Source organism: Manihot esculenta, chromosome 15 (genome assembly GCF_001659605.2).
Source record: "Manihot esculenta cultivar AM560-2 chromosome 15, M.esculenta_v8, whole genome shotgun sequence".
Classification (NCBI taxonomy): Eukaryota; Viridiplantae; Streptophyta; class Magnoliopsida; order Malpighiales; family Euphorbiaceae; genus Manihot; species Manihot esculenta.
The window spans coordinates 9,292,548-9,314,532 of record NC_035175.2 but is presented as its reverse complement, the minus strand read 5'-3'; the positions used below and the strand labels follow the sequence as shown (position 1 = coordinate 9,314,532).

General features: G+C 34.8%; 3 protein-coding genes across 9 annotated transcripts; 2 read left to right on the top strand and 1 right to left on the bottom strand.

Moving 5' to 3' along the window:
- The first annotated feature begins 3,669 nt into the window (after positions 1-3,669).
- On the top strand, positions 3,670-7,316 carry LOC110601663 (dentin sialophosphoprotein). Of its 4 annotated transcripts, XR_002485858.2 has the most exons (5): positions 3,670-4,071; positions 4,837-5,801; positions 5,907-6,005; positions 6,246-6,362; positions 6,900-7,316. XR_002485858.2 is itself a non-coding variant. In XM_021738882.2 (4 exons), the coding sequence occupies exons 1-3, from the start codon at positions 3,975-3,977 to the stop codon at positions 5,997-5,999; spliced, it is 1,155 nt and encodes a 384-aa protein (XP_021594574.1). In that variant the 5' UTR covers positions 3,670-3,974; the 3' UTR covers positions 6,000-6,005; positions 6,900-7,316. The 4 variants fall into 4 exon arrangements, 3 of the variants coding, with proteins under 3 accessions (XP_021594574.1, XP_021594575.1, XP_021594576.1); XM_021738882.2 differs by lacking the exon at positions 6,246-6,362; XM_021738883.2 differs by lacking the exon at positions 6,900-7,316 and having other exon boundaries at positions 6,246-6,817.
- A 645-nt stretch (positions 7,317-7,961) lies between these two features.
- LOC110601664 (membrane protein PM19L) lies at positions 7,962-9,240 on the bottom strand. Of its 4 annotated transcripts, XM_021738889.2 has the most exons (4): positions 8,721-9,240; positions 8,417-8,636; positions 8,293-8,338; positions 7,962-8,182 (listed from the first exon to the last, which is right to left on the bottom strand). In XM_021738889.2, the coding sequence occupies exons 1-4, from the start codon at positions 8,845-8,847 to the stop codon at positions 8,090-8,092; spliced, it is 486 nt and encodes a 161-aa protein (XP_021594581.1). In that variant the 5' UTR covers positions 8,848-9,240; the 3' UTR covers positions 7,962-8,089. The 4 variants fall into 4 exon arrangements, with proteins under 4 accessions (XP_021594581.1, XP_021594579.1, XP_021594580.1 ...); XM_021738887.2 differs by having other exon boundaries at positions 8,417-9,240; XM_021738888.2 differs by having other exon boundaries at positions 7,962-8,338.
- A 2,606-nt stretch (positions 9,241-11,846) lies between these two features.
- Positions 11,847-13,414, top strand: LOC110602572 (protein SRG1). Its single transcript, XM_021740122.2, has 4 exons — positions 11,847-12,143; positions 12,311-12,552; positions 12,633-12,957; positions 13,039-13,414. Exons 1-4 carry the CDS (start codon positions 11,910-11,912, stop codon positions 13,297-13,299), a joined length of 1,062 nt encoding a protein of 353 aa, XP_021595814.1. The 5' UTR covers positions 11,847-11,909; the 3' UTR covers positions 13,300-13,414.
- Positions 13,415-21,985: the final 8,571 nt, after the last annotated feature.

Sequence of the window (21,985 nt, the reverse complement as noted above, 5' to 3'; positions counted from 1 at the left end):
ATTAATAATTAAAAAGTTTATTTATAAATAATTAGAATCTTATAATACAAACACAATAAATTACATTAAAAATATAGAAATTTTATAAATAAAACTAACAAACAATTTATTTTTTAAAAAATTGAATGTAAATAGTGATTTTTTTTTAATGTGAAATTACAAATAGTTAAAACATGATTGAGAAAAACAAAATAGCAAAGTAAAAAAAATTATCTCATAATATTATAAACTAAGAAACAAACTAACAAAACATCACAGTAAATCAATTTCCAAAGTTAAAATACATAAATCTATAAATTCTTCAACACGTTATATATTTCAATTGTATTCGGGAAATTTATTTTCGGCTGTTAATGATATAAAAATTAACATGTTAATATTGTATATCTGTACTAAGCTTTTATTTGTTTGACGCAAAATATTTTTTAAAAAATATTTTTTTATCAAAATAAAAATTATGCCATTTAAAAAAAATTAATTTTTCTAAAGAGAAAATATTTTTTTATGTTTTAAAGGTTTTATTAAGACATTCATATATAAATTTATTAATATATTTTATTTTTAAATTAAAATTAAATAAAAAAAATTATTTTATTAAAAAATATTTTTTATAAAAAATAATGTTTTACAGAAAATATTTATTAAATATAAGTTATTTTTTGTAAATAAATAGAATCTAATAATAAAATAAATAAGTTTATCAGTCTTAAATTTTTTTTCTTTTTTTGCCATGCAAACAATGCCTTACAAGACCAAATATGATAATAATTACAAAAGTTGGAATAATTTTGAGAAATTATATAAAAACCAGTTGAAAGGCAATAAATTTCATAAAGAAAGTTTAGCAATTAAATCCATAAAACGATTAAGATACAAAAATTCAGAACGAAAATGAATGATAGCCTATACTAGAAAATAATGATTACAACTAAGAGCTGCATGAAGATTAGAAGAATTTGTCTTACACTCAATAGTCATGATAATCTACATCTAATGCTCATAAGACGCCCTCTAAAACAGCTCGACCTTCACCAGCGCCAACAAATGGAGCACCAAAGTTTTTTAGTAAATCTAAAAAGAACAATATCCATACTGTTAGATGTAATAACAGTTATAAGAGCCAAAGAAAATTGATTGTTTCAAGTTATGTCATAATTAAGTTTAACAATACCAGAAGGGGAAACATGCCAAACCAAATTCAAAGGAACTCCTAAGGAGGCAACCGATGAAGAGGAACGATCAGAAAAAAATGCCACTAAACTGAAATTGATGAAGATCATAAGAAATCTGGCAAGAAATCTTACTTTCCATATATGCCATAACGTGACAATAACCACTGTCAGGAGATGAGGGCCAAAAGAATGTAAAGAGTTCAACAAATCTATCCACCACTGAACAAAAGTAGGAAAACTAGCAGTAAAAGGCTTATAGCCAAATAGGCTGAGAAACTAAATTGCTTTGAAAAAATTACAAAAGAAAAATAAATGTTCAATGGTCTTAGATTGGGAATGACACACTGGGCAAAGAGAGGAAGGCACTAAATGTCGATGGAGTAAATTGGCAAATAGAAGTAAAACCTCATGAAAACAACGCCAAATAAAGATACGTAACTTAGGGGCGACCTAAGCAGTCCAAATACTTTTTCATAGCTGGCTAGACAAATGCAAAGAGCGATTAGAAGTAAGAACATGGTTCATCAGGAGATGATAACCTGACTGAACTGTGTATTGCCCATTGAAGGTGAAATGTGAAACCCATAAATCAGGTATACCAATTGGAGCAACTGGAATGGCCAAGATAATAGGGACAAAAGGAGCATTAAATAGCATATGAACCGGTCGTTGATGCCAAGTTAAAGAATGATGATCAATTAAGTCAACCACCTTACTAATGTTAGGAGGGCAAAAAGGAGGCTGTGAAGCAAAAAATTAGGATACCAAAGAAATCCAAGGATCAGACTAGAGAGAAGTAGACAGACTATCACTATTATTCAAGCGAGTACCAAACTGCCGTAAAATAGCACATTTGAGATGGGAAGGCGTATGTTTACTAAAGAAAATATGGGACTTCTAATAATTAATAGCGTATCCTGTAGCTAAGGTATAAGGCTGGAGAAGACCAAAAGAGTATTCGTTTCTTGTCAGAGAAGCACGGGCAAATAATAAAGTATCATCAACAATTAGCATGCATTGAAAAACTAATTAGCATGCGTTAGCATGCGTTGAAGATAATAAGTATACGTTAGCATGCGTTAATACCCTTGATAAGCCCATTAGCATGCGTTGAAGGTAATAAGTAAGAGAGTAGTTGTGATACAAAAAGAAACAAATAAGGAGATAATATCCCTTTGTCTAATGCCTCGGGAAAGCTGAAAAGGAGCAGTAAGAATATCATTAACCAAAATTGAAAAACTAATTGTATTAACACACTGCATGATCATTTGAATCTAATGGGAAGTAAAACCCATCTAAGTGAGGACTTTCTAGAGAAAAAGCCAATCCACTTGATCATAGTCCTTATGCATGTCTAATTTCAAAGCCAAGGAATGAAGTTTGCTCGTCAACGATCGAATCATGTGTAATTAAAATATTATCTTGAATTGTTTGGGATAGAATAAAAACAGTCTGACCAGGTGGGATTAAAGTAAAAATCCACAATTTCAGCCGATTAACTATTGTCTTAGAAATGACCTTGCAAGCAAAATTATAAAAACTAATAGATTGAAACTGATGAACACCAATTAGACTATGACACTTTAGGATAAGAACAATATTAGTTCTATTCATCTCATGAAGTAAAAAACTAGTACTGTAAAAGCATCAAACTGGCAAACATAATGAAGGCCCAATAACGTTTCAATTGCATTAATAAAAATTACCGGAAGAATCATTTAGACCGAGACTCTTGTCATCTCCTAATTAAAAAATAATATGTTGAATCTTCACATTAATTATGGATTTTAATAAAATCTCATTAATAGCAGGCTTAACCAAAATAGATATAACAGCAATACAATAAAGAATCTTCAGTAAAAAGTATATGGAAGATTAATCTCAAATCTACAAAAACAATAAACTAGTAAAATTATTTCTTTTATAAAAATAAATATACTTTTTCTTTTAGTCCCAAATTATACCTATTTTTCCTTTGAGTTGATAATTTATTCATAAGTTTTTATATTATATATAACAAAATTTATTAATTTAAAAGACAACTTAATAATAAAATAATAGGAATGAATGATATATTATAAAAGGAAATATAAAATTTTTATAATTTTTAATTATATTTGATTTATCAATGAAAAAATAATTGTAAATTTTATTTCTTTACACAAATTTAAGTATAATTTTGACGGTTGCCATTATTTTCAATCTACCACACTAAAATTAAATTCTATTCACTAGATAAAAATAATCCTACTTTCATTTAATAAAGAAGAGTTTGAAGTCATTGATTACAACAAGAAAGAAGCAGTATTCATTCAGTGAATATTGAAACTAGAACAGGGAAAAAAAGAAAAGGGAAGATATAACTTATTAACATGGCAAAATATAGACCACCCACTTCAACTATCAAAATTAAAAACAAACAGGATTAACCTGTGCCCCACCCTATCTCCCCATGATAACTCCAACCCTTTTTGATTTTTTTATTTCATATAAACATTCATTCATTTGAATTTTGAATAAATGCCCATACACTCAAGCACACTTGCCTTCAATGCAATCATACTCTTAAGCTCTTTCTATTTGATTATCTTCATCTCTACCCACAACAAAACAAAACCAAACCATAACACAGCTACTTTAATCCAGCAAGACAGATTCTCAGTCCTCATCCCTAACTGTATTTGTACCAAATTTGAACTTTTACGGAGAGGGTGACTGGAGGTTAGGGGACATCCCACGATCTGGGCATAATTTTTTCTTCGCTTGTTGCCCCACGAGAACAGAGGAAGGGGACGATCAATCATGCCATCAGGTGCAAAGAAGAGAAAAGCAGCTAAGAAAAAGAAGGAACAGCAGTCCAACAATTCTTCTTCTGTCGACAATAGTAGCCCTCGAGGTAGTAGTTTAAAGACCTTTACTTTTTCTTTTTGGGTGTAAAGCAATCCATTGCAGCAATTCTATACTTGCCAATCTGTCACTTAATTATTCACTCAATTAGTTTTTCTTTTAGACGTTTGTTTTAGTGTTCTGTGAATCTGAGGTAATGGCTATTTTTCAAGGACCCTGTTCTCCTTGCGTTTCATTAGGTTCCTTTTAGTTGGATAGATTTCATTTGCTTTGCTTTCTTATTCTTACCAATGGGTATTTGCTGATATCCCTTGTTTTGGTGATTTTATTACGATTTTTATGGTAGCTTTGCTTTTATTATTATTATAATTATTATCAGTTAGGCCTGACGGATGATTGTTGATTTTTGGGAATCTGGGTTGAAAACATGTTCTTGAGTCCTTATGTTGCTTGATTTGATTATAATCATGAGAATTTCTTTTGGTCTATGGGTAGTTTTGAGCGAGAAATGACCCACTCCCCTTTTCACGCGCGATTGTGATTGTGACTCTGATTATTAGTGTTTAATCATCTTAACTATCTTTTACTGCACCGCGTTTTCAACCCTGGCCTAGTGATAATTTGAGTTATTGGATATTGGTTATCTCCATATCCTGAAGGGACTTTTTTCTTGAGTTTTTTTTTTTACGTAATGCCTTTACTTCTCAAGATAAATATTTAGACATATACTTTGAATTTCTTAGTTTCTGATCTTAGGAGTTGGTTGAGACTCTTTTCCTTCATGAATTTTTATTGAGTTGTTTGTGTTTTTAATTAGGAAATGATGATCCAAAAAGCCAGGATGAGAGCGATGGTGGTGAGGTTGGTTCCCCTGCATCACAGGAACACCATAGTGAGCAGAATCCATTTAATGAGGAGAATGAAGAATCTGACAAGAAAGACTCGTCGTTTGCTTCTGGATGCACACCTGTTGAGGGAGTCACTAAAGATGCAGAAGGAAGCCAAAAAGTTGGAGTAGAGGATAATACTGCTGTTACAATTGAGAGAGAACTAAATCCTGAGCAGTATATGGAGAGTAAAGACATTAGCGTGGAACATGTTGAGTCTGCAAAGGATTCACATGATGGAGATGACAAAAGCTCTAGCAATAGTTCTGATGGTGAGTCTCGAGTTTTTGACATAAAATGGAAGGAGGAAGCCAATTCAGCTTCAAGTAATGTGGAGAAGGCATTTCCTGAAGAGGTGACACAGATTTTTGAAATTGGACAAACACTTGAGGAAGCAGCTGGCAATTTAGTTGCAAAAACCGTACCTACTGGTTTGGTTACACCTGTGCTGCCTATGTATGAGGTGGCAAAACATGTGATGGAAGGTGCTGAAGTTGAGAATTCAGAGGTTCTGGATGTTGTCGAACTGGGATTGAAGGAAAATGAGGACAAATTCCTGCTGCAATCCAGTGATGTTGTATCTGCTTTGGTTCCTGAGAAAAATAAGGATAACTTCTTCCCTGTATTGGATAAAAATGTTGGGCCATCAACAGATGTCATTTGTTCCACTGCAAATGGAAATGAGTATAAGACATTGACATTGTCAGGTGCTTATAGTGCTGAAACTAGCCTTTATGCAGAAAATGTCAACGACTCTGGGAATTCAAATGGTACTGTAATTGCAAATGAGCCTACGACTAAGATGTCAAAATCATCAGGTAATTACACTTCTGAAACTAGTAATGATGCAGATAAAGCCAAAGATACTGAGATTTCCAGGTATACTGAAAGCCAGGTATTGCCCTTCCCCTTACTCTGGTTCTCTTTATGTCATAATTTTTCATAGTTCATATTGTAGTTTCAACATGTAACTTTTCGGCTTCCCTGAATTGGTGTGCAGCCTCTTGTACCTCCAGCTCCACAAGTATCACAGAGAACCTCGTGGATGAGTTGCTGTGGTTTGTTTGAAGTTTTCACTGTATCCAACAGATAGTGTCAGGTTAGGATTATCCATCAACATGCATCAAAACCAGCCTTTCGTTTTTTGAATAACTTGATTGGTTGAGACCTAAGGGTGAGATAATGTTACTATTCAAGTGCAATTGGTTGAAACTTGTCTTTTTGTACCCTGTTAAGATGCAAGAATTTAATTTTCACGTACCACCTGCTTGGTTGTTATTCAAATGCTTAATAATCTTAATCTTGCAAATCATCAATGAAGTTTCATGATTGTTTACAGATCATCATAAGATGTTATGGTACTGAAGCAACTTTGGCCTTGTTCCACCATGGCACTTGTTTCCACCACCTCAACTCAATCCTTGTTCTGTCGTGGCAGTGTTGTATGGGCTGCCTGGTCAGTACCAAAATGATGTTGAGGGCCACTGTGACCATATACTCTATTGTGCACCTTTCCCAATTAATATTTTTCCTATTTTTTTTCTCCTTTTTGATTTATTGAATAAGCGAACTCCTCTTTGCTTTTCTATTTATATTGCTTAAATTTGCTTCAAATAATCTGAGGTCTAAAGGGAAAATAATGTTTTGGATTTTCATTATTTGCATAGGACATAGGGGAACAATGAGCGACAATGCTCCAGTACTGATATCTTTTCATCCTCTTCTCATACTATGTTTTTCCATATTGCCTGTGTTCTTTTTTTTTTTTCTTTTTGGTATAATTGGCTCCAGCTGGCGATTCGAATTTGAGATCTCTCGACTCTAGAGATAACTCCAATACCAATGAGCTAAAGCTAATTGGTCCTGTGTTCTTTTTTCATGTAATGTGTGCTGTGAATTAATTTTCTCCAAGCTTTTTATGTGATATATCTAAAAAGAAATCATTTGGATTGAATCATGTGTAACACCCTCTATCGATATGCTTTTGATGCAGAAACAGAGCAGTTGGTACTCCAATGGCCTGCTAAGGTAATGAAAATTTACAAGGTTTTGGCTAATAGAAGTTTTAAGTGCTCAGCATGCATGGAGTCTTGTCGAGAAGTTTTCCCAAAGAATAATTGGCAAGAAACCTAGATAGACAAACAGTTATTATACACTGCAAATAGCGATAGAGTTATTATTGGTAGGCAACTAGTTTACCGAGCTTTATTCCATTCTATTGAATTTTCTATGTGTTAATAGGCAGTGTATTCTACTTATTTCATTAGACAGAGTGTTCTACTTATTTCATTTTGCATTTCAGGCGAATGCTAGACTTCAAAACTAATACTTTTAGCATGAGATCAATGTCCTCTTGATTATTGCATATAGCATCAGTTGAGTTTGTGGAATGACTATTGCACCTTCTTTTCGGGGACTGACTATATTGCAACTTCTTTTTTCTTTTTGAGAAATCCATTGGATAAATAATCTAGAATACCGATATAAGAATATATAAACGGGTTTGGCTAATGGGTATTCATATTTAAACTCAAGCTCTACTTGAACCCATGATACAAATAAAAATTAAACATAAATCTGCCCAACTTTATTTGAAAAAAATCGTTTTATTAGGATTCGACTGGGTTGAGTATCCGTGAAAATAGGCTTGAGCATAATCCTTACAAATGGGCAGGAGATGGTTGTAGTTTATACTATGTTTTGATGAGGTCTAATGACTCTGATCTGTTACTTGATTTAATAATTCATTTATTGACCAAGTAGTCATTGTTGATGATCTCGTTGGTACATAAATGCGTAGATTTGTATGGTTGGATAAGTGGTAATAGCATATTGGTTAAATGGTTTGCTTCAAGATAGTTGCCTTTAAAAGTTCTTCAAGCTTGTTTGAGAATACAAAAAAAGCATTCAGGTTAATTATGCCCAGTTTGGTTGGTGTTTTCATGTTCTTTGAATTGTGTTTATCCATTAATAAAATGCTAGGTGGATTTATTAAATTATGAAGCATGCAATGGATTAAGAACTGATGACACAACAAGGGCACGTTAGAATAGAGTTGTTGCTCGCAAATTCTATTTTATTAGATGATTAATACAAATCCAACCAGACCAAACCAATGAAAAAAGGAAAAAAAGAAAAAAAAATTGCCTACACGAGGAAACATACATCAGGTGACTCAAACTTTCAAGTTCTCCTGATTGCTGAGGCACCATGAATGGCTGCTATGTACAGAAGCTGTGTAGCTGAAAGGATTATAAGAAATGCTTCCATGGTTCTCTGCAGAAAGAGATCAGTTTTTTGTCAAAATTTGTGTGAATTACATAGGACGTGCAGGTGAATCTTGTAATAAACTTGGGAGTCAAAACAAGGTTGCCCTTCATTCTTACCAGACGGGCGTTCCTGAGATGGAGTTCAATCTCTTTGCAGCCAAACCTGTACAAATACTTCTACAAGTTAGTGAAAAGATTATGTTAAACAAAACTGAAGTTTCCATCTTCAGAAATTTGTTACCCCATGGCAAGAAGAGTGAGAGTCCAAGCAATGGTGGCAACTGAGGCAGCAGCAGGCAAGCTATCAGCATTCCAAGAACGGATATGATTAAGACCTGCTAAAGCTGAAGCAGCACCAACAACTCCGGCGATCAAAGCAAATGTAACAAAGAATCCGGTGGCAGCATTTCCCATAGGGAAGTAAATAGGTGAGAAATGTGCGGGAAGGTCAAGTCCAGGTCCTGCAGGATCGTTCACGGCATCACATTCACGAATAAAAACATTTAAGATTTTGAAATCTTCCAAGCAACTTGGTATTGATTTACCTATAATGAAACCATGATCAATAGCTCTATTCACAGCCCAACCGCCAATGCCTAAGATTATGACATACATGCAGAAATTCAAGACCAGAAGCAGAGAAGCAACAGGCTTCAGCTGGCTATTGGCCATTGTTTTTTTTTTTTTTTTTGTACTAGAGGGTATGGTTAATGATGAAAAAGCTGCGGAAAGAGGGAATGAAAAGGTGTAATGCAGGAAAGGCTAATTATGAGGTACATGTAGTTCTGTGGCAGGGGATGGGTCTTATAAATGGCATTGCATGAAGGAGCCAGCTTCAGGTTCTTTGCTTGTTAAGGCTGTTGGTTCTAAAGGCTCCTGTGGGGCTGTAAAGTAGATCATGCTTCATTCTCAAGGCAAGCCTGAAGAACCCAGATTCTTGGTTTTTAATTGTTCCCCTGGGGGAATGGGGAGAGTAATATTCTTTGCCAGTTCATCCAGTTGGAGATGTGCTCTGGTTCAGCTGCCAAATTATGTGCTCTGTTGCTCTGGTTCAGCAACCTTAAAAAAGAATTTTTCTTTTTTTTTCGGTTTTAGATCTGCTCATTTATGACTCAAAAGTACAACTCAAGGGCATTTTAATTTTATCCATGATAATTTTATATGTATAAATTAATTAAAAATCAAGTGGACGTCGCTGACGCTCTGTTTCTCTTCATCGAAATACTGGCTGAAAACGAAGTTGCAAAGTTGCAGAGTAGAGAGAGAAAGGACTAGGCTGACTGGAGAAGCCTTAATTTAGAAGTTGCGGCGTGGATGACGCACGAGAGAAGAGGATTGAGCAGCCCATGCAGGGAGAGAAAAGTGATTGAAGGCTACTAGGCCTACAGGCTCTTTAGTTAAAATTATGGGCCAAAACTAAAGGAAAAAGATGTTGGGCTATTATTGGACCTGAGTCGGAAGATAAAATGCAGCTCTTGGATGACCCCAAAACAATTTGATTGGAGTTAGGAATCCAACGCATGATATTGCTGTTTCTTGCATCGAGCTATCAAGCATTTTCTCATCAATGAATTATCTTTGGGGAAAAAAAAAAAAGATATGACAACATCCCTATTAGAGTATATGAAAAATGAAGAATCAACTGGAGTTCCCTTTCCCAGGAGCCAGCCCATGAATCTTCACCGTAGCCTCTGGAATGCTGGTATATATCAATGGGCAACAAGTGAGGGGCTTGTGAAACAGATTTGTCCAAAGCTCCTTCACTGCATACTAGACTTCAATGCCACTGCATGCTTATGGCGTTCAGGTCTGTCTTCTTGTGCTTCAAGGAGCACTGCTAGCTCGATGAGTATCCTCATTGGCAAACTCAAGGCTGGTACCAAACGTTGAAAAGAAGGCTTCGCCGGGAGCTGAGCTGATTACTTTGCTGAACCCACGTGTTGAACTGGATGTGATCATGGAATGATTGCTATGAGCCGAAATCTCCCACGCTTATTCCACCATCCTTTTGCAGCTACTTACAACTATTGATAAAATCAAGAAAGAGCCTATCTCCTTCACCCACCAACAACGATAATAACACCTCTAGATTCTATAAAAATTTCGCCCTGCATATACTAATTTATCAAATAAAATCTAACTATGCACAAACGGCAAGAGACCGTGGAGGTGATACAATTTTCTTAGGAGTTAGTAACATGCTCTTTTTGTCTATTAATAATTAAATGTTAGTTCAAATTTTTTTGTCAAAAGATAAATTTCATAATAAGCAAAGCAGGGAATAAGGAGGTAAACCAAATTTTTAGAGGCCTGTACAAAAATAAAATATATAACTACAGCCCAACATGGAACCTTAAAAATCCGATCCATGGTTAGGACCCGAAGAAGATCTGAAAAAAGCATCCATCAGCACAGCTTCTCTCATTCCTCTGGTTGCCTGAGCTTGGCCACGCTGTTGAGGTTGAAAAACAAATTTTCTCTCATTAATAGCTTATGCAAGCCATAACAAACATACTGGAGAAAAAAAGGAACATGAATAAATCTAGACCAAAAACCAAACTAACAGAATAAGATAGAGCAAAAACTAAAGGAATAAGTACATGCAAACCATTGGAAACTTCATGCAGACACCTTTGGATTAAAGATGACTTCAACCCATCCATAAAAAGATGGTAATGGAGGTGCACTTCAGACGAACCACTCGCACCTTCCAAAAGAATAGTTGGTAGTCGACTCACTGACTTTTGTTTTTTTTTTTTTTTTAACTAGAAAAATATTAAAAAAAAAAAAATCAGAAACGAGGTTCTGTTGTTCAAATTACTGTAGATTGTGTATTGTCAACCAACCTTACTTTGTTTTATTATTATTATTATATAAAAACTAAGCAAGTGTTTGTTTATATTAGTATAAGTGGCTTATTGAATACTTCTATTAGCATGTTATTAATATATTACTATAATAAGTTGAATATAAAAATGAATTTAACAAACGTGAGGCTAATATCAGAAGCATTCTCAATTCTCAACACACTTTTTTTTTTCTTTTTCTTTTGTTGAATAATTGTCACGAGGAAATTAAATGGGTATTCTTTTTTTTAAGAGTAAAAGATTTTAGAATCTTGCTTTATGGATATTTTACTCTATAATTTATCATAAATTCGATTTAATACGTTATCTTATTGAATGATTGAGCTTATAATTTATTGAATCTCATTGAATAATGTAATTAACTTATTAACATGTATCCTCAAGATAATTAATTTAATAGTACAGACTTTTTTTTTTAAATCAAGAAAAACTTTATTTATCTTGTAAAATAATAATTCAAGAGACAATCAGGAATGTCAATTCAAATCTTAAATCTACCATGATGAATATACTCTCTAGCTAATAAATGGGCGGCTCTATTTTCTGAACGTTGTACCCAACGAACATGAATGTTACCATGAGATCGCATAGCATCTTGCAATCAGAAACAACTAATCCAAAATTCAAAAAGTCATCCAGAGGAGAGCGAATAGTACAGACTCTTTGGAATGTATTAAATAATTACTCATACAATAATATAGTAATTAAGTTTAGAAGAAGCTAGCTACCCAGTAATTCCATTTTTAAATATTTTTATTTTTGAATATATTTAATTAGTTAGTTTTTTTAATGAGCTCAAAGTACTTATCTACTTTTTGGGGCTCTATAATAAGCAAGCAGCTAGCTACCCAGTAATTCCAGGCAAAGATGGCATCTGCACAGCCTGCTACTCTTGAGAACTTCCTCCCAGTTCAGGAGCTCATCAAACAGCCTATCCTTTCAGTCCCACCAAGCTACGTTCAGTCTCATCTTGAAACCTTCATTTCTGATTGCTTTCCACCAGTTCCAACTATTGACTTCAAACTCCTGCTTTCAGAAGGAACCACTGAATTAGAACTCCAAAAGTTGCACTCTACTTGCAAAGAATGGGGCCTCTTCCAGGTTTTTTTTTTCTGTTTTTTTTTGCTCAATCTCATCTCTCTTTCCAGGCTTCTCTATCATCCTCCGCCTCCAGATTCTTTTCTTTCATGTTGGAGTTTCAGATAACATAGAACAGCCAACAAAGAGTATTAATCTAACTTCTGTGAGATGCATGTGGGTTTAAACAGTTGGTGAATCATGGAGTTAGTTCTTCACTTCTGGACAATCTGAAGCAGGAGATTGAAGAGTTTTATAATCTTCCTTTAGAAGAGAAAATGAAATACAAAATCAGGCCAGGCGATGTTGAAGGGTTTGGAACTGCGGCCAGAGTCGGAGGAAAATTTGATTGGGGTGATATGTTATACATGACAACCAACCCAATCCTTAGGAGAAAGCCTCATCTTCTCCCAGAGCTCCCTTCATCTCTGAGGTCCTCTCTCTCTCTCTCTCAAACACCTTAAGCAAAAAAGATCATGTTATTTTAATTAAGAATTAATGTTCTGTAAGCAGAAACAACTTGGAAAATTACATACTGGAACTGCAAAAGCTGTCCATGGAGCTTATTGGGTTTGTGGGGAAAGCCCTGAAGATAGAGAAAAAGGAAATGGAGGAGATGTTTGATGATGGGTTGCAGTCAGTGAGGATGACATATTATCCTCCATGTCCACAGCCAGAGCTGGTTCTAGGGATTACTCCTCACTCAGATGCAACTGGTATTACAATCCTCAATCAGATTAATGGAGTTGATGGTCTTCAGGTTAAAAAAGATGGGGTTTGGATTCCTGTGAGCTTCCTCCCAGGTTCACTTGTTGTAAATGCGGGAGACATTCTTGAGGTTCGTCATTATTTTAACTTAAATTATTCCTCCATATATATATACTGATTTTTTTTTATTTTACTTAATTTTTTGTAAAAGATTTTGAGCAATGGACTGTACCATAGCATCGAGCACAGGGTAGCTGTGAATTCAGAGAAAGAAAGGATTTCCATTGCATTCTTCGTCAACCCGAAACTTGAAGCAAAGATTGGGCCTGCAACTGCTCTGATAAATCCACAGAACCCACCATTGTTTAGAAGAACAGGGATGGAAGAATATATAAGAGATTTCTTCTCTCGTAAGCTCAATGGAAAATCGTACTTGGAACATATGAAAATTCAGATTAAAGATGTCAATTAGCATTCTCATCTAGGCATATGAGATATAAAATTGATCGAGTATTTTCCAATGGTTACAATGTATATCATTCCAATTCTGGGTAGCTTAATAAAAAAGAATTCCAACAGATTTTCCACCTTTGTGTGCTAAAGTCTTAATTTTTTAATTGCTACATGCTACATCTGGGTTATAACAGAATACTAATTGGACACAAGATCTTCAATAATAATAATTATATTTATGCCCCCAACCTAATATTAATTAAAGAATTGGACATGCATGTTATAAACATGCATGCCATATCATTTAATATCTACCCTCAATCTTAGGGGAGAAAAATAATTAAATTAAATGAATAAAATATATAGTGGGAAACTTTATTATCTTATGATAAAAAGTTTAATATATAAAATCTTGAAAACATTTATGAAAAAGTATTATCTGTAATTTATATCGATTAAAATACAGTTATAAATATAAATACAAAGTTTAAAATATAAATTCTATACTGATAAATTTATATTTAAAATTTTAATTCTATTTTGATAACGTAAGTATGATATTATCTCAATATCCCCTCGATCTGTGTGTGGGTAAACTCAGAAATTACTTCGAAGCAACTGAAATCGTGATGTACAAAGTCCTGTAGTAAAGAAATCAACTTGAAACATGACTAACCAAAAGTTCTCCCATAACCTTTTTCGTAACAAAGTGAATAACCAATTCAATATGTTGGTTCTAGCATGCTGAATTGGGTTTGCTGCCATATACGTTGTGCTAATATTATCTTATAAAACTAAAGGAGGATCTTGCAACAGCACAGACAATTCTTAGAGTAAATTTTGAATCCAACACAACTCAATAACAGTGAGTGCTCGGTATTCCGCTTTGGCACTTGAACGCGAAGCCGTAGCAAACCATGAAATTAAATTCTTTCCCAAAAACACAAAAAAACTAGTTGTTGAACAACGTGTGTCATGGCAACTAGCCCAATCAGCATTTGAATAAGTTAGGAGAGATGGTGTAGACGATTTAAATAATTGTAATCCTTAAGAAACAATACCTTTTATATAGCAGAGTATCCGCTTAACCGCCTTAAGATGAACCTCGCGAGGAGAATGCATAAACTGACAAACTTGATTTACTGCGAAAGCAATATTTGGCCGTGTGAAGATTAAATATGAAGAGCACCAACTAAACTCCGAGAAAGCTTTGAATCATCAATCAATAAACTATCCTTAAATGCACCCAAAGGTTCATCAATAATAGAAGTAGTAAGCATGGATTTTGTATAAATTTCAACCCTGCTCACACAAGCAAATCCACATCATATTTTGCTTGATGCAAAAATAATCCACTCTCAAGCAAAATAATCCACTCTTGTTCTTAACCATGTGAATTCCAAGAAAATAGTGCAGGAAACCCAAATCACTCATTGCAAATTTAGACTTCTATTGAGACATAATTTTCGAAAACAAAGCAGAAGAAGAAGCGGTCAAAATTATGTCATCAACATACAATAACAAGATAGCAATATTAGAATCTTAGCACAAAACAAACATTGATGAATTAGCTCTACTACACCGAAACTCCATTACTTTTAGAAAAGCAGTAAACCTCTCAAACCAAGTCCTTGGAGCCTGTTTTAAACCATACAGTGCCTTAGTCAATTTACAAACGTAATCCGGATAACTTGGATGAACAAAGTCCTTTGGTTGAGCCATATAAACATCTTCCTTTAAAAAATCGTGCAAAAATACATTTTTAACATCTAATTGATGAATGTGCCAATCATTTGAAGTAGCCAAAGAGAGCACAGTTCGAATTGTAGTTGACAACCGGACTGTATGTTTCATTATAGTCAATTCCAGCAGCTTAAGCAAAACCGTAGGCAACTAGACGAGCCTTATACTGCTCTAAAGTACCATCAGACCTTAATTTCACTTTGTAAACTTATCTCAAAACAATTACATTACTTGTCAACCGGTCATAGTACCAATTTCTAGGTTTCATTGGCTATAAGTGCATCATACTCCTGAGACATGGTTTGGCGCCACTCAATATGTTTTTCAGCTTCCTTAAAAGAATATGGTTCGGGTGATATTGAAGAAGCAGAGGTATGAATCGCAGAAAAGAAAAGAGGGTATTTGGGTTTACTGTGACATATTTTAGAACGATTAAGCATAGGATAAGTATTAAAAATAGGATGAGAAGAAGTATTATTGATATTTTCAGGATCTAAAACGATTTGAAGAGGAATGGGGTTTGAAGTATTGGACTGAGAATTGACTATAGGAGAGAGAGTTGGAGGAGATACGATTGTAGGAGATAAGGCAGTAATGTTTAGACGAGAATTAAAAATGGAAAAATTAGGGATTGGGCTTCGGTTTTGAATATTAGTAAAGTGTTGAGGAAAAGGAGGGAGTGTAGTGAATGAATTTGGCTTAGGATTGGAGTCTTGCGAAACAGATTAAGAACCATAAGGGAACTCAAATTCATTAAACACAACATGTCTGAAAATACCTATTTTATAACAGGATCATAGCAATGGTAACCATTATAATTCGTTAGGTAACCCAAGAAAATGCAATGAACTGAACAAGGAGCAAGTTTGTGTGGGGTTTGAGCAGATAAATTTGGAAAACAGGAACAACAAAAAATACGGAGGTGAGAGTATGAAGGAGGCTGTTTTCTCAACATTTTATAGGGACAAACTAAAAATAATGTGGGAGTGAAAAAAATGTTATAGATATGCATAGAAGTTGTAACGGACAACTGCCTGCTTGTGGGAAATTGTAATACCCGGCTAGACACCGGCACCGGAATTTCTACTTTCCGGCGGAATCTCCGTTGGAATCTGGACTTCCCAAATGTCGGAGCCTTCCAGAAGGGTAAAACAGAGGTTTGTCAAAATGTTTTTATAGGTTTTTATGTTTTTAATCAAGAAAATTGAGTTTTGAAAAGAGAAGACCAAGGAGGCAAATTGCAGATTCAGCCGCCGAAAGAGAAGTTCGGCCGCCGAACATTGCATGGTTTCGCATGCAGTTTTGGCCGCCGAAGGGGAGTCGGTTGGCCACCTATAAAAGCTCCTTTGACCGGAATAGGGTGTGTTTTCACCCTCTTTTCGTGCAAAGGTGAGTTTGTGATCTCCTTTGGCTGTTTTCACCATGTTCTTCAAATTATGCAAGCTTTATTGAGTTTTTAACTTGTGTTTTTGAAGTTTTGAGCAAAAGAAGGCAAAATTGAGAGTTTTGGAGATTTTGGATCATTTCCCTCCACATCTCCGAGTTAGGACCATCGATCCTCTCGATCTTCAAGAGGTAAGCATGGATCCTCACCTCCCCTTATGTGTTAAGCATGTTTTAAAGAGTTTAAGGGAGTTTTATGGTATGGTTTAAGTGGATCTAGAGGTTTAAAGGGTATATTGCTCATATGCCATACTTGATGTTTTGATGATGTTTGTGGAGTTTAAACTAGTTTTTAAGCTCTTAGATGCATGGATAAGGGTATATGCATGGTTATGAGAGGTTGGTTGCATGTTGAGAGCGTTTGGTTTGGTTTTGGAGGCTGAGTATGCATGTTTGACTCGAGTTCAGCCTTTTTGGCGAACTCAGGTTCGGCCGCCGAACCCCTTGAGGAGGCTGTTTTGGCCGCCTAAACTCGCCCTCGAAAGTTTGGACTTTCGGCTCTGGAGGGGAGTTTCGGCCGCCGAACATGCCGTCGAAGGTGGGTGACTTTCGGTTCTGGAAAGTCCTTCAGCCCCCGAACCTTGCCCCCGAAAGTTGAACTTTCGGATCTGAAAGGGTCTTTCGGCCGCCGAAGGTGCCGCCGAAAGTGCATGAGTTTCGGATCTAGAGAGGGGTTCGGCCGCCGAAAGTCCCCTGTCCAGCCTTCCTTTGCCCATTTTTCCATGCATGTTTATGATGTTTTAGGGGGTTTTTGGGGAGATGTTTATAGCTATGTTCGGTCCCTCATTTGAGTCCACCTGTGTAGGTACGGACTCGAGGAATCCAAGAGGCCCACAGAGTTAGAGATACAGAGACTGCCCAGCAGTTGCTAGAGGTGAGTGGAACTGAACTGTGTTTTTACATAAGTGCAAAGTTTTGAGCATGATTCATGCATCATAAATGCCATATTATACTAGGGTGTATTGCATTAGTGTTCACGAAGGTGATGCATTGCATTGTTTATTGTCGATGGGGATGGACAACATGGAGACCCTTTAGCCCTCTGATTATTATTTTCATGTAACAGAAATCCTGAGGAGCTCTTTGAGAGTCGAGCACAGTGTATATTGTATGTAACAGAAGTCCTGAGGAGCTCCTTTGAGGGCCGGGCACAGAGCAGAGGGATTTTTGGGTCAGTCCATCCATGATGTGCTTTACTTGTGCTATGATGCATTTCATGATAGCATGTTTTATTAAATGTTTTTATTGTTCTGCTCACTGGGCTCTAGTAGCTCACCCCTCTCCCTACCCCCATGTTTTCAGGGCCTGAGAGAAGACAGAGTAACAGCAAGGGTAAAGGTTTATGTAATAGTATAGAGTAGTGAACATGATGTATTGTACACAGAGATAATGTAATGTATAGAGATGATATAATGTATATGGAGATAGTATTGTGCTTGGCCCTAGAGTATGTTATCCCTTGTGTGCATGATCATTTCATTATGTCTTATTGTATTTTATGATGAGAACCAGGCTTGATACTTGATGATGACCCATCTAGAGCATATGATGAGAGCTCTAGTATGTGGTTTTATGATCACAGAGTTAGTGCATGCACAGGTCAAGCTTGGTAAATGCAAAAGATCAAAATTTTTATGGAAATGTATGATCATGTATGAGATTTAACAGGTTCACAGAGTATACAGTAGGCTTGCTACGGGTTCCGGCGACCTTAAGTCGACCTGAATCCTAGCGCCGGTAGCGGTCCGGTTTCCGGATCGTTACAGAAATCGTCCCACATTAACGGAATACGGTAATTTCGAATTGTATATAATAGCTAGCACAAAACTACTAAATAATTTAGGTTAACCGTTTTGGACCAAGTGAAAAGTGGGTTCAAAAGTTATTTGGGCTAGTTTGGCTGGACTGTTTCAGAAGTATGAATAGCCTCAACCCAAAACTCATAAGATAACTTTGATTGAACCAGCAAAGTGCGAACCACATTAACAAGGATACAGCACAATCTTTCAGCAGCTCCATTTTGTTGTGGAGTATAGGGACAAGAGTACTGTAATTTACTACATTTCTTGGAAGCAAAATTCTGAAGATCTTTACTTGAATACTCGCCAACACCATCACATTGCAAAGTTTTAATTGATCAATTAAACTAATTGGTAACAAAATTGTAAAATCTCTCAAAATTATAAAAAAAAAACCCTCACTGTTTTGTTTAAGCGGAAACAACCACACAAAACGAGAATAGTCATCCATAAAAATCACATAGTATTTGAAGCCACTAAAGGAAGTTACATGTAAGTTACATGTAAAGTCCAAACATCAGAATGTATTAAATTAAAAGGAGCAGTAGCTCGTACATGACTAAACGAAAAAGACAAATGAGAATGCTTGCCTAAAGGACAAACAATACAAGACAATTTATTGAAATTAATAGAAATAGGACTCAAGCGAAAAACTTTTAAAAGAACAGTAGAATTGAATCACCCAAACAACGATGCCATAGCAGAGGCAAACTATACATGGCTTGAAGACTTCTAGAACCAACTGAAGAGGATAAAAATGCAGAAGGGAACTCATAAAGGTCTCCTGGACTAATGTAACTGAGAAGTGGTTTCCGTGTCTGAAGGTCCTTCACAGAAAAATCATAAGGATCAAATTCAATAGAACAGGAATTGTTACTAATATTTGTTAAAGACAGAACAACAAGAACATTACATAACAAAAACCATTTATTTGAAAGAAGCAAATGAGACTGACCTATATGAGAAATAGGAAGAGACAATCCATTACTAAACATAATAGAATTAGAATCATGATAGGGATCACTTTGTGAAAGAATACCTTGATTATTAGTTATATGAGAAGAGACTCCAATGTCTGAAAACCAAGATGATGGTCCTGGTTCTTGAAGGTGCAATGCAGCAAAAGACCTCTTGAAAGCATCTAGTGTGGGTGATGGATTTTGATGCTGGAATAGTAGACACTTGCGAGTAGAGTGAGTAAAATCAAAACAGATTTGACATTGAACGTATTGCTGAGGTTGATAAGCAGAAGCAATGGGTGGTCGTGGACCAAGAAGTCTAAGATTAAATGAAGAATTGTATTGTTGCCGAGATTGGTAATAACCACCACGTACACACTGACCACAACCACGATTGGAAGAGTTATTATTATGAAAATAATACTCAGGAGTGAAATTTCGATTTTGGCTATTGTTTTGGCCATGACCCCCTCAACCACGATAGAAACCAGTATTAAGACGTTCCAAAGCAATAAGGGTAATTTGAGAACCAGAGTTAGGAACAGATGAAGAAGGCTGCCGTTTTGAACGATTTTGCAATCAAAGTTCTTATAAATAAAGGGCAGTACGAGTTTCGACAAAGGAAGGGAGGGGTTTATGGCTACTGAATTTTATAACGACATTCTCATACTCAGATGGCAGACCCTCTAGAATTTGCATAATAAGATCATCTTCATTAGTCTCATGACCAATGGTACAAAGGGAGTCATAGATAGTTTTAAGTTTTTGAAGATACTCATCAATAGAAAGGCTATCTTTTGTGATACTGAAAAATTCGGCTTTGAGTCGGAAAAATTTAGCATGGGCTTGATCTTTGAAAAGAGTTTTTATGACTTCCTAAGCTTATTTGGTAGTAAGAGAGATATTTGATTGGATAAGACTACGAAAAATATCAGAATTGACATTGGCTTGAATCCATGACAAAGTAAGAGAATCAACTTGTTTCCAAACAAGAAAATCAAGGTTTGGGTGAGATACTCCTTAGATTGTGGTTATAGCCTCGGTTGAAGGATCTACGGAACCATCGCATGGCTATAAACATCATAGCCTTGAAGAACAGGGACAATCAGAGAATGTCAAAGCAGAAAATTAGTGAATGACAGAATTTCGCTAACATAATTGTGAATGTTGGAGATATTAAAGGAAGAATGAAAGATTCGGTTGAATGAGTTTTTGGTATCAAACATGAAAGAAGCAAAAGTGATCGACATTCTAAATAGAAAATGAAAATGAATAACAGAACGAAAAGAAAGAGAAACAAAAGAAAAATCTCAAAACTTAGTTCATTAAAACCCTAAAGGTTCTGATACCATGAAAACATTTATAAAAAAATACTCTTTGTAATTTGTATAGATTAAAATACAGTTATATATATAAATATAAAATTTGAAAGATAACCTATGTGCTAATAAATTTAGATTTAAAATTTAAATTCTATTTTAATAAAAAAATATTATCATGGAATGCGGTGGTAGATTATTTTAAAAAAATTTTTAGTCATAGTCTTTTTTTTTTTATCTTCATTTTTTTCTTATGTTTTTTAGTTGTACTCCCCCGTTCGGAGTTTTAGTGTCTCCTGTAGGTTAAGTATTGTTTTTTCAGTGAATGAGGGGTGATGGAGTTCTGGTGTGTTGCTGATGTAATCTGACGTCACTGGTGATGGTTGATAGGAGGAATTTAAAGTTATATATATAATAATCAATTGAAGCGATTATATTTTTTTTATTCGCTTAATCCACTTATCAAATTCTATTTTGAACCCCAAAAGGGTCTATTTAAAATCTTCATATATATATTATTTTTTTATGTTTAAATATTTAAAAATATGTAATTAATAAAAAAATAACTTTCTTGATCCAATAAAAATTGAAATCTTTTTATATAAATTTATTAATATATTTTATTTTTAAATTAAAATTAAATAATAAAAATGGCATTATTTTACTAAAAAATTATTTTTATAAAAAAATTTTAAAAAATATTTATTAAATATAAATTATTTTTAGCAAATAGACAGAGGGTGAAATAAAAAAAAATAATTAAATAAGAAAGAATGGATTTCTCTCTATTACATGCTTTAAAGAAGAAGCTAATAATTGGATGCCTCATTTTGCTTCCATTGGATTCTCTGATAACAGTTAAGAGACTTTTTCTTTTCCCAAGAAAAGTGGGATAATTTGGTTAGGTATTTATTACAAGGATTGAAAATTCAGTGATGTAGTTCGATTCCAGACTGATGGGTGTTAAGTGTCACCAAAAAGTAAACAGTGTTACTGTGGGTTACTAATTTTGGATTTGTGAATTGTAATTATTGTTTGTATCCAATTTTAAGCATACGTCTCGATGTCTGTGCCTAATGGAAAAATTAGAAGTGGAAATTTAGGCAAATGGATAGATGCTTTAATTATGTGATGTAAGTCTACTTCTAAAGAGTGAAATGTGTTTGTAATTTAAGGGCTGGGACATGAATCTTCGTTCTTATCATGGTCATCACCTCTCCCTTCTGGGAGGTATATCCCCTGCAAAAATCAATTTCCCTGTAAAAAACAATTTTACATCTTCATAATTGTAGTAATCATATATATTAACAGTCAAATTTAAAAATATTGTGCGCATATTGATTCGGTTATAAACAATAGGACTTGTAATATTTCTCTAATCAGTAGTGCAATATTTTGTCTGCGTTTGAATCCAAACAAAGATCGAAACATCCACATTGATG